Source organism: Saprolegnia diclina, assembly GCF_000281045.1.
Source record: "Saprolegnia diclina VS20 unplaced genomic scaffold supercont1.102, whole genome shotgun sequence".
Taxonomy (NCBI): Eukaryota; Oomycota; class Saprolegniomycetes; order Saprolegniales; family Saprolegniaceae; genus Saprolegnia; species Saprolegnia diclina.
In genome coordinates, this window is record NW_008246169.1 from 34470 (window position 1) to 45951 (window position 11482).

Below are 11482 nucleotides of genomic sequence, written 5' to 3' on the forward strand. Positions count from 1 at the left end.
CGTTAGATCCGTGGTCGAGAGCAATGTAACCAAGGCCACGGGTCTCAGTCGCCGGAGCGATGCACGACATTGTGTTGGCAGTGAGCTGTCTAATGCTGGCCGCGGCCAGTTCCATCAACCGCTTCATGGTGCATCGAGCTAATGACATCTCGCTCACAGCCGCGTGGCAGAAGTTTGGCTATGACCAGCAAGGGCCCCACCCAGCATTTGCCGTATGCTGCGTCGAGAAGCAAAGACGCTCACGACTGGAACCGAGTCCACGTGTCCCTCCAGACACGAGGACGATGACGACGTCCATGCTTTTGCACGTCCTCGGGAATTCGTCTCTGCCATCACGTCTCGTGTAAAATGGGATAATCGCTGGGGCAAAGTACGTCCAATGTAGCGTGTGCGGTGCCAGCGACGTCTGTAGAAGCTGGGAAAAGCCCATCCGCTGCCATGTCTCGTGTGGGGCAATGGGCCGTCACTGGTTTTGCGCAAAATATTCGATTGATCCCAAGAAGGCCTCGCTGCTGCAGAGGCCATGTCACCTCTCTTACTTCATCACTTTTGCAATTGACACTGACCAGCAGCATGAACAACCAACCCCTTCCGACCCTCGAGTTTGTCAAGACCGGCTTCCTCTTCAAGCGTGGGGCGGGCGGCCTCTTTGGGCGCAAGAACTGGAAGCCGCGCTACTTTGAGCTCACCGACTCGACTTTGCGCTACTACAGCTACCAGAAGGGCAAGAAAAAGGGCGAGGTGCGCCTTGACGGCATTGGGCGCGACGCCATTGAGGTCATGCCGGCCGACTCTAAGAAGACTGGGACGTCCAAGTCGACGATCTGGCGCATTGCTGTCCAGACGCCCAAGCGTCGACTGCTTCTCGCTGCGTCGACCGAGTACGAAATGAACGAGTGGATTTACGCGCTATCGCGCGTCGTCAAGGGCGGCCTCAAGCACCGGCACTCGGACATGACCAACTACAACCCAAGCAAGCGCACGGACATTGCTGCGCGCGCCGAATCCTTCTAGCTCAACTTGATATTTATGAACAACTAATGTGATGTATTCCTCTTGTGATTTCTGCTTACTGTTAGAGAACGCAACGACGGGGAACTCGGAACATAAGATCCGTAGATTCGATGCTTGGTCGGGATCATGCGAATTTTCATGCTGTCGGCGACATGGCGGAGCTCGTGGCTCAGGATTATCGCGCTGCGGACACTCGTTCTGCGTCGCTGTCCCAGTAGGTGATACTGGGCTTGCCAGCGCAGGGACCTGGCTCGGGTCATTACGCAAGTGCTCGTAAATATTCGCTTGATGGCGTTGGACCGTTGGATGGAGTTGGTGCCGATGTTGGTAGCACAGCTGCAATGGCAACAATCCAGCGCCGCGTTTGGGGACCCCCCAAAAAGGATCGAAATCATCACTGTTTTTGTATGCTCCAAAACACGCAACATCAAGCTGCTTCAATGGGGCAATGGACTTGGCCGTTCCGAGATGCACGGCAAGCTTTCGCTGCATTGGCCTGTCTGTACATACACGTACATCAGTAGTACTTGGCAGTCGCATCGTTGGCGCCAGCGCACAATAATAAACTCAGACACCGTCATTTCACCTGGGCAACCATCGACGCTACGCATAGCTACCTCGTTCGTGCTTGTGGGGCCAAAACACACCACGCTATCGAACCCTTGTACAGTAAAACAACCTTGTGGATAATGTGCACGCACAAGACGACTTTGTTGGCAGCGTCCATGGTCGTTGCTCGTGTCACCGGCATTGCGGCGGTGGGGTGAAAAGTTGCGTGCCACCAGGCAAGATCATCCGGATAACGCAATTCCCATGGGTCCCCCTACGCGAGACATCCACACGGATTTTAAATTTTACGACAGCAATCCGCAGCAGCAATCACCGCCGGATCCATTCAGCTCACTGGTCAATTTGCCGCACACGAGCATGTCCTTTGTCAAGTCGGGGTACCTCTTGAAGGAAGGGTCGGGCCAAGGGCTCTTCCAGAAGAAGAACTGGAAGCGCCGGTACTTTGAGCTCACGTCCAGCACGCTGCGCTACTCGGTGCTCGAACAAGATGCCAAGGCGCGAGGGCAAATCAACCTCGATGGGCTCTCGGGCAAGGCGATCGAAACGCTGGCGCCGGAGACGGGTGCTGACGCGTCGCTACCAACGTCGCAGTGGCGCTTCGTTGTAGCCACGCACGACCGACGCCTCGTCATTGCAACGTCGAGCGAGCAAGAGATGCGCGACTGGGTCGACGCGCTCTTGCGCGTTCTACACCAAGAGCCGCGCTTCGACACGACACCGCGGTCACGGCCGACGCTATCACAGAACGAACTCCACAAGTACCCGTTCGCCAAGCCCGCCGCATATGGCAGCTTGCCCATCGTCAAGCTCGCGCTGACCAAGATCGACGTCGCAGCGTAGCCGACGGCGGCGGTCTGCGATACGAATGACGCGTGTTGCCACTGGTAGCCAACGCGCGTCGCTCTACTAATAATTTACTGCTTTTTGAGACTTCCTCGCAGCGTTGGCATGACGACGAAGAGTGCAATATATATATGAACGTGTTTCGCGTTATCTTCATAATTGCACAGAGACTTCGCATACGTAGAGACTAGCAATCTCCTTCTTCTTCATTCGCTCGCCGGGCCGTGGCTGCGCGCAAGAGTGCAATGTGAGGATATGGCTTTCAATTGTCGACTGGCATCGCACATCGCAATGTCTATATTGCTATTGTACATAAGAACGTAGTGCAAGGTCGCTTGCATCGATCGACTTGCTTCTCACGGTCGTGCCACCGCAGTAACTCTATGGTAACCATGATAACAACGAGTACAAAGTTTGGCGCATGGGCAATCGGCGTCTTGGAAAATGTTGAGTCGGAACCCAACACGCAACGCGGTTCAGAAGACACAATTTCTCGTCGTGCGGGTGCTGGTCCCATGAATGCAGCAAAGTCGTCTTGCCCCATTTTGCACTTTGCACTTCGTCCCGAAATGCTGATCCACAAAGGCGTCCTCTTCAAGCGCGGGTCGGGCCACGGCCTCTTTCAGCGCACAAATTGGAAGCCGCGGTATTTCGAGCTCACCGAGACGCATCTCTCGTACTATAACCACCAAGGCGGCGCATTGCGCGGCCACATTGATGTTGCCGCTGTCGACAGCATCGAAATGATGCCAGTCGACGCGGTCAAGACCGGGTCGTCGGCGTCGACCAACTGGCGCCTCGGCGTGTGCACACCTACACGGCGGCTACTGCTCGCCGCCAACTCGGAGGCCGACATGCGAGCGTGGGCAGATGCATTCGTACGCGCGGCGGCCGCGCTCCAGCGCCACCACGACAGAGGAAAAGACACCGATCGCTATGTACTACGCAATGCGTAAACCAAGAACAGCTCGATTGCCGTATGCTAATGCGAGGATGACTGCTCGTACCGGTAGCTGCATTCAGATCTGCTACGCAGAGCTCAGATGAGGCGTCATTTTGGTGCTCGGCAGTGCACGGACGGGCGGCGACGGTGCGTCCTACTACGTTGTTGATCTTGTTCTGGTATGCGTCTGGGCGCGCATGCATCCGGAGGTCCTTTCTGAGCGCGTTGTGTGCTTGGTGCTCTCACCATCGTAATGTATCCGCAGCGCGATCCAGCGTGCAGAAGAAAGGACAGTGTATTATACAGAGGACGGAGCAGCGGCCACTGGATCCGCACGACCACGAGGCCTGCGAGAACCAATGTCCACTACATGCAGATGCTCTTGACGCGTCCCGGTGGTTTCCTGGCAACGTATCGGGTGCGAGATTCTTGGACATCATTATAGGAGGCAGGGCAATCCTACTAGCGAATCCGACTGCAGTATAATACCAATCGAAAGAAAGGCGGACAGGCCAATGTTGAAGATAACCACCACTGCAATCTGGACCGCCTCAGATGCAATTGTGCGATTATCCCACGCCCGCGCGCTGGCAAGGACGGGAGTGATTACTACAAGGTGTCATCGCTTGGCATGCTGCCTTCGTTGACGATCGCAAGATGCGAGTCGTCGCCGTTGGAGAGGAATCTGCTCCCATGGCGCCTTCGGATCTCGTAACCAGACGCCCAGATTCTGGTTGCCGTTCGAGATTTGGGCGTGGACGAGGAGTTTAGAGCCACACATGCACTGGATTCGCCGAATCCTAGCAAGTGGACCGGCGATCAGAGCTCGTGGCAATACTAGCCGTCCATAGGACCCGGTCCGCTGCAAAAAACCACCCACCCTTCGTTCGTCTTTGGTTTAAAACATTTGCAGACAACTCGTAACTTGTATACGACGACGCCGACTGTGCGTCATGGACAGGCCCCGAGTGCGGCTTCTGCACGCATGCTGGCGGAGGAAGCCAGGAATCCGAGCAGTGACGCGGCGCGACCTCGTGTTACGCGCAAATGCACTTCAACTTCTGTATGGTTATAGGGCCCTCCCCTATTTTTTCGGTACCTCATTTGGTTTCCTAGGTACCATAAAAATAGAATACCAATACCTCATTAGCGCCAATGGGTACCCCGGGGTGGGCCAACGTTTCTGCTGGCGGGACGCCACACGTGTGTTAGCGTCGTCAAAAAATTGCCGAGAGTCGGAGCCGATTTGTCGTGTGCGCTCCCGCTCCATGATCCAGTTTGCAATTTGCCAGTTCGAGTTAATATGGTAGCCACGGTCAAGACGGGCGTCCTCTTCAAGAAGGGCTCGGGCATCGGCCTCTTCAGTCGGAAGAACTGGAAGCCGCGCTACTTTGAACTCACGTCGAGCCACCTCAGCTACTACGACGAGCAGGGCGGGAAGCTCAAGGGTGCGCTGCCCCTCGCGTCGCTGGCAGCACATGACATTGAAATCATGCCCTGCGACGGCCGCAAGACGGGCAAATCGGCCTCGACCAACTGGCGCATCTGCCTCAACACCAACGGCCGCCGCTTCTTCTTCGCGGCCGCGACCGAAGACGAAATGTACGAGTGGGTCCAGGCCCTCTTGTTCGTCATTGCGACGTGCAAGACGCACAAGATGCAAACGTGTGCCAGCGGCCTCTCATCCCAGATCCACCCACTCCATGGCCGCGTCTCCCACGCCAAAACAGCTCCGATCGGAGGAGCGCTCTACTAGAGACATCGCGCGACCTCTCTATGTCTGTGACGTCTATTTATCCTTAAGTCAACACAATCGAACGTATTTAACTCTCTACCAACCTTGTGGCGCACCGACATCGCTGCGCACGCTGTACAGCGTGCTGGGGAGCGACCTTGGTAACGACGGCACCGGTGTAGTTGGCTGCGTGTTATTGTCGATGAGCAGTCGAGAACGGTCAATGGTACCTGGGTTCATGCCTCTTACAACCCGACACGGAGATCACGAATGAAATTCAGCTAACCTATTCTTTGCAGTCGGTTGGTGTCCTATGACGGCTACTGCCTCTCGATGCAGGAGTAGTGTGCGACAGAGCCACTCCCTACCTGGTCGTAGCAATAGCCTGCCCACTGATCATGTAACACGCAACGACTACGACCTTGCAGCTACACCCGCCACCGTCGCCCACAACCGACAACCTAATCGTGGTTAGTCGACTGTCGGCCACGACGAGGCTGTCACGTGGGAGTATCACGGCCACTCGACCAAGTCGACGTTGCCATTCAAGCAAGTCAACGTTGCACGTCTAGATTCTCTTTGTCGAAATTTGAGTTTCAGTTAAGCGAGGATACTGGTTGTGGTCACCCCCTGTCACACGACACCGATCAACGCACGAAGAAGCAGAATTTGGATCAGTTTTGAATTTGCCCGATGCCGATCAAGTCGGGCGTGCTCTTTAAACGTGGCGCCGGCGGCCTCTTCCAGCGCAAGAACTGGAAGCCGCGCTACTTTGAGCTTTCGGACCATGCGCTGCGCTACTATACGCACCAAGGCGGCGCGTGCAAAGGACAGGTGTGCCTCGACGACCTCGACTCGAGTGCGCTCGAGCTCATGCCGGTCGACCTCCCGAAGACAGGATCCTCGGCGTCGACGGGCTGGCGCATTGCGATCCAAACACCGACGCGCCGCTTTGTCCTGGCGGCGGCCACGCACCGCGAAATGACCGAGTGGATGGCCGCGCTCTTGACGATCTTGGCGTCGCATGCCAAACCCACCAAGGCGACTCGGAAATCGAGTTGCTTTTGCCCGCGCCCGATCGTTGCCTTGCGATGAGCGACAAATTATACCTATTTAACTATCTATCGATTTGTTAGTCGTCGATCCATTGGCGACAATTCGACGTTTCTGAGTTGAGATTTCCACATTTGTCTACTTGCACATTGCAGATCACAGCTGTTCGAGATCGATTCATCAATTGTCGAAATTCAGTAGCAAGGGTCATCGCACGTGGTATGCTATTGCAGGTCAGGGCTAGGGCTCACGGCCGTGATGCGCTGAATAGGGTTGTTTGAGTAACGTAAAATGGCGGGACGGACGTCTGCCTCTGAAGCCTATCATAGCTTGCTGGCAACAGCTTGCCAGATCACCGAGCTTGCCACACCGAGCGATGACGTAGACCAATGGGCAGCGAGATGGCTGTGAGGGCTCGTGTCGGGCTCTTGGCGGCGGGACATGGGCAAGCGTCTGCTCGGATCTTTGCCCCGGATGTCCTTTCTGTCGCACCGTGTCCTTGACAGTTTAAAAACACGCAACTTGCACCGACGATCATGCAAAATGGCGAGGCCTGTGGGAACCTACCGAGTCGATACGCAAATATTAGCATGGGCTTTCTCGCGATAACGCAAATATCGAGTATAACGCAATCGAGTGAGGTATCGTTCGTTGGTCTGGCTCCCTCCACCTTTACGGTGGTGGATCTGACCGACACGGTCGGTGCCTCGCACGACCACTCGACTGCCGCAACGACTATGCTTGCTTGCACAACACGCTCTACTGCACTAGCTACTCTACTAACATACGTTAGCAAGAAGATTGCTTGCAAAAATGATGCTAAAGTTGTGCAATGCGGCTTGACAAGCGAAAATTGCGTGCAAATAGCCCACGTCGCAGGCCGGACCAAGTTTTTTTCCCCGCCCGTGTAATGTCGTTCGACGCATTTTCATTGGTCAAAACTCGCCTGTTGTGTCCAATGGCATCTTGAGGCCATGCCATATTTGGATTTGCACAGACAATGGCAGCGACCGGCCGCGTCAACAAGCACGGCGAGCCCGTGGTGAAGGCCGGCGTGCTCTTCAAGAAGGGCTCTGGCGGCGGCCTCCTCAAGCGCAAGAACTGGAAGCCGCGGTACTTTGAGCTCACGCAGAACGCGCTGCGGTACTTTACCTTCCAGGACGGCGAGGTCAAGGGCGAGATCATGCTCAAGACGTGTGGCGAAGACGTGCTCGAGATCATGCCGGCCGACTCGATGAAGACAGGCGGGTCGGCCTCGACGATCTGGCGCATTGCGATCAACGCGCCGTCGCGCCGGCTCCTCATTGCCGCGGGCACCGAGCACGAGATGAACGACTGGGTCGACGCGCTTCTCGCAGTCTTCCACGCCAACACGACGGGCACCGACGTCTTCCAGCAGGCGCGCGGCAGCCTCGCGGCCAAGGAGCTCGACTTTGCCTCGATGCCCCACATCAAAAAGTCGATGGCGTCACCGAGCCGGTCGAGCGGTTCGAGCGGTAGTAGCATGTTTGTGCGCCCGTCCCAGACGTACTACGTCGAGCAAGAGGTCACACGCGCGCCGCCATCGTACGTCGAAGAAGAGATCTCCCGACCCATGCCCAAGGCGTCCTCGACTCCGCCGTCGTCGCCGCCCACGTCGATGTACGTGCCGACGCCCGAGCCCATCTTGTATGCGCCCACGCACCCCGAACACATTGTCCACCACGAAGCGCCGCCCACGCCCATCATCACACCCGTGATCACGCCCGTCACGACCGCGGCGCCGCCAGCGCCCATCATCACGCCCGTCACGACCGCGGCGCCGCCAACGCCCGTCACGACCGAAGCGCGCAAGAGCGAGAAGGGTCCGAACTTTGATCCATCGGGCGAATACGCCTTTTAGTCGAAAGCAGCCATCATAATATAGATAAACCCGCGATAGGATACTTGGATAGTATTTGCTTGGTATCCTATCTGATGTCGAGGGCACCGGCGAGGACGGCGGCAACGACCGCCGACGGCGGGAAGGCAACCGTGTCCCGGAGCTCGATAGACGCCAAATTGTCGTACGCAAGCGTCGTCGCGGCGCAGGTTGGCGTGAGGCAACGCTCGGACGTGGCATTGAGTGTATGAAAGGCCTTCTGCCCGTGCCTACAGCATGGACCATGAGGACCTGACTTTTCATATAGGAATGTACCAGGGAATGGAGTCGACGAGGCGCTTGCTGCCGCGGCCGTGTGCGAACACCACGCGCAGCTGCGCATCGAGGAGCGAGCCGAGAGACGCTGGCAGTGCGGTCCCTGATGACGGTGGTGACTCGTCGTTACAGGCCTAGACGAGCTTTGTTCGAGCGGCCATGACGACGCTGCCACGTACCCACGGCCGCAGCGCTGCCTCCATGAGGATAAGACCTTCGAGAGGCATAAACAGCGATGTCGTTGCAAAGTTGCGGTCGACGATCGCATGGCCGAGCGCCGCAGCAAGGCGAGCATCGTCGCTCGCGAGCCAGAGCTACAGATTGAGAGGGTGGGCTCAAGTGGTATGTATGAGTTAGTGGTGGTATCGTACCGGCGCGTGCGTGCGCTGCGGATGCGCGACGAGCCACTGCTGCAAGAAGGCGTGCGCTTCGGTGACCGCCGACGCATTATGCAGGTGCAGCCACAGCGCAGCATGCAACGTCGACGGCGTTGCGCACGGTGTGTGGGCACCCGATGAGAGGTAGACGACGAGCGGCGCCGTCGAGGAGACGCTCGTCGGAGCAGCATCGAGCGAGAGCAGCGGCGCGTCGGGCGACGTCGATGTCCTGGCACCATGATCATGAAGCGCATGAGGAATAGATTCCGTCGTACCAAACGAGGATGTTGGGCCCGAGGGCATCGTCGAGCATGGCCTCCTTGACCGAGCCCCAGACAAAGAGGATGACAATCAGAAGGAAGGCCGCGAGCGGCCAGCGGTCGCGCAAGGTCGGCGCCGACGACGGCAAGAGCGGCTGGCGAGCGTCCATCAAAAGTGCAACTGTCGAGCGGCACGGTATCCGGATGCGCAGAAAAGCCAGCATACCGGTACGTTGGTGATGCGATCGCCGGCGCCGACAGCTCGTTTGGAGCTCGTGTCGACGCCTCGTGGGGTCAAGCACTGGCCAACGGCGCACCTTCGCAGCGCTTCTTCCGATCAAGACGCAACGATTCGAGCAGTTTCAAGAGCTCGAAAACACCACCGATGACAAGGTCGAATGCCCCGTCGCCGACATCTCGCTCTTCAACGTGGTTGGCACGGATGGCATCTCGTCACCGGCTCAAGCTGCGGACCGCGGATTTGGTCTGCCGTCTGTGGCCTTGAGCCAGTGTTGTGCTGCAGAGGTGCGCCGTTGGCATTAACCCACGGCCGTTGGCCAGTGCTTGACCCCACGAGGCGTCGAGAAGTGATACAAAGACCAGTCTGCGCAGGCGTTAGCACGACCTCCGCGCGCTGCAGCCGGCGCTGTGCGTCATCAATCTCCAGGGCCGGTATCGTGCCAATGAAGCATATTGCGCCAGTAAAAGCGTTGGAGATCGAATTCATGCATGGATTCGCATGCATTTGAGCTCGACAATAGTGATGCGGTCACCTCGTTGGGCCTAGTAGATCACTGCATAAGTACTTGCATTACTTAGACGGTCGCGACCTTGCAGTTGCTTGCACTTGATTCTTTTGGTGGGCCATTTGCCTCAGCTTTTACCCCAGCGTGGTGCTTCCGCGAAAGGACTTTCGGCTGAGTCGCACTGCTATCAACTTTGGACCCGCTGCATCGTTTGTGACTGGCACTGATAGCCAAAGGTCGATCTCAAATGCGCCGTTGCGTGCGAAAAGTTGTCCAGGCGACCCACGATGACGTGGCGCAATGAGCGGGCTACAAAACGCCAATTTAATGCATAGAAAGATGAAGATTGAATTTAAATTTGAATTGAAATGTGAGGAATGGCATACCCCAGCCTCCGATATGTTTGCAGCCTCTTCCCTCGGTTTAATGATATTTGCTTACAAATTATGGTCTCGCGCACGGCAATCCTATGTTTATAGAGAGGCCATAAGTCAGTATCTCCAGGGAGCCAGCACGTGGTTAGACATTCGTGCAGGTGTGCTGGTACCGCGAGAGCTGGCCGCGAATTCATGATCGGCAGCTGTAGATGACCGCGCCGACGCCCGACTCAGCGCCCACAATCAAGTACCGTCATCTAGTTGCAAGTTCCCGCCTTCGGTACCTCAGTGAAGCTCGACGCCGTGGAATTCGCGTATCCAAGTACATACTAATGGCAGGTGAATGTTTTATTCCAAACATTGAAATGTCAATACAAAAAGAGAATACATGTAGCGAAATACGCTTTTAAAATACCAACTCGATATCGAGACATGGAGGTTCTATCAGGATAGAAACACCCAACCAAACCACCGCATCCCACCAAGGAACCACACCCTACCGACCCAATCTGCCGTAAGCTAGCTCCCATGTTTTGACAGGCGCATGAACTAGGCTTTACCTATCAATGAATAACTCTTGCAACCAGCGTCGCGAGCTTGCTTTGTGCAGGCAGCTCGTACCCCGTCGGCGGTGTCGGCTCCAGTGGCGTGGGTTTAGCCGCTGGCGAGATCTGCAAATATACGTTTATGGAGGTTCGACGTGGATTCCACAAAACGCGATCTTGCACAGTTTCGGATTTCCATCGTGTAGCAACCCATCCATGGGCATCTCAATGCGCAGCGCAAGCCTGCCGACGTACCCGGGCGAGCTCAGCGTCGACTTTTGCAGCCTCCAGGTAGCCGCCGCCGCCGCACCTCGAGCGCTAACCTCGGCGTAGGCCGACACGCTCCAGCGGTACGTCGACTACCACCAGCTGCCGCTGCCATCGCCTGCGACCAAAGACGACCTTGCGATCCGCGTCGCCACGTACGCGCTTCTTGCTATCGCCCAAGGCCTCATGCCTCTCTGTGATGTAGCCATTTCAGCGAGACGGTCCCCATGTTTGAGGACGAGAAGGCGACCATCATGTCCTTTTTGACCTACGTACGTTGCGCAGCGGAATGGACGCCTCCCGATGATCATTGCATGCAATTTAGATCCGCGAAGGCCCGCGCGACGCGGCCCGTCGCAGCCGCATCAAGGCCCTTGGCGACGCCAAGCGGCCACGGGCAGGTACTCCCGACGACGCCATGACGTCGGGCGAAGATACCTCGAACGACAGCCTTCGGCCAAGTAAGAAGGCAAAGCGCAAGGAAAAGCGATATTGCATCTGCGACGGCGAGAGCTTTGGCGCGATGATCGCGTGCGACAACAATGCATGCAGCGACCGCTCCAACTGGTATCACAT

The 11482-nt window shown here is 56.8% G+C and overlaps 8 protein-coding genes across 8 annotated transcripts; 7 read left to right on the top strand and 1 right to left on the bottom strand.

Moving 5' to 3' along the window:
* Window positions 1–458: 458 nt before the first annotated feature.
* On the top strand, window positions 459–1062 carry SDRG_15783 (hypothetical protein). Its single transcript, XM_008621965.1, has one exon. It carries the CDS (start codon window positions 574–576, stop codon window positions 1012–1014), a length of 441 nt encoding a protein of 146 aa, XP_008620187.1. The 5' UTR covers window positions 459–573; the 3' UTR covers window positions 1015–1062.
* Window positions 1063–1874: 812 nt separating this feature from the next.
* Window positions 1875–2564, top strand: SDRG_15784 (hypothetical protein). Its single transcript, XM_008621966.1, has one exon. It carries the CDS (start codon window positions 1942–1944, stop codon window positions 2422–2424), a length of 483 nt encoding a protein of 160 aa, XP_008620188.1. The 5' UTR covers window positions 1875–1941; the 3' UTR covers window positions 2425–2564.
* A 432-nt stretch (window positions 2565–2996) lies between these two features.
* On the top strand, window positions 2997–3435 carry SDRG_15785 (hypothetical protein; the record flags this gene model as incomplete). The annotated part of the gene is made up of 1 exon (XM_008621967.1): window positions 2997–3435. The coding sequence occupies one exon, from the start codon at window positions 2997–2999 to the stop codon at window positions 3381–3383; it is 387 nt and encodes a 128-aa protein (XP_008620189.1). The 3' UTR covers window positions 3384–3435.
* Window positions 3436–4590: 1155 nt separating this feature from the next.
* On the top strand, window positions 4591–5204 carry SDRG_15786 (hypothetical protein). Its single transcript, XM_008621968.1, has one exon. The coding sequence runs from the start codon at window positions 4674–4676 to the stop codon at window positions 5124–5126; it is 453 nt and encodes a 150-aa protein (XP_008620190.1). The 5' UTR covers window positions 4591–4673; the 3' UTR covers window positions 5127–5204.
* A 588-nt stretch (window positions 5205–5792) lies between these two features.
* Window positions 5793–6297, top strand: SDRG_15787 (hypothetical protein). The gene has a single exon (XM_008621969.1). The coding sequence runs from the start codon at window positions 5799–5801 to the stop codon at window positions 6198–6200; it is 402 nt and encodes a 133-aa protein (XP_008620191.1). The 5' UTR covers window positions 5793–5798; the 3' UTR covers window positions 6201–6297.
* Window positions 6298–7101: 804 nt separating this feature from the next.
* On the top strand, window positions 7102–8072 carry SDRG_15788 (hypothetical protein). Its single transcript, XM_008621970.1, has one exon. The coding sequence runs from the start codon at window positions 7159–7161 to the stop codon at window positions 8038–8040; it is 882 nt and encodes a 293-aa protein (XP_008620192.1). The 5' UTR covers window positions 7102–7158; the 3' UTR covers window positions 8041–8072.
* A 35-nt stretch (window positions 8073–8107) lies between these two features.
* Window positions 8108–9141, bottom strand: SDRG_15789 (hypothetical protein; the record flags this gene model as incomplete). Its single annotated transcript, XM_008621971.1, has 5 exons — window positions 8108–8288; window positions 8335–8468; window positions 8514–8648; window positions 8706–8940; window positions 8987–9141. The coding sequence occupies 5 exons, from the start codon at window positions 9139–9141 to the stop codon at window positions 8108–8110; spliced, it is 840 nt and encodes a 279-aa protein (XP_008620193.1).
* A 1713-nt stretch (window positions 9142–10854) lies between these two features.
* Window positions 10855–11433, top strand: SDRG_15790 (hypothetical protein; the record flags this gene model as incomplete). Its single annotated transcript, XM_008621972.1, has 5 exons — window positions 10855–10930; window positions 10973–11061; window positions 11112–11178; window positions 11232–11367; window positions 11420–11433. Coding segments are annotated over 5 exons (382 nt in total), but the record flags the coding sequence as incomplete, so codon positions are not given.
* Window positions 11434–11482: the final 49 nt, after the last annotated feature.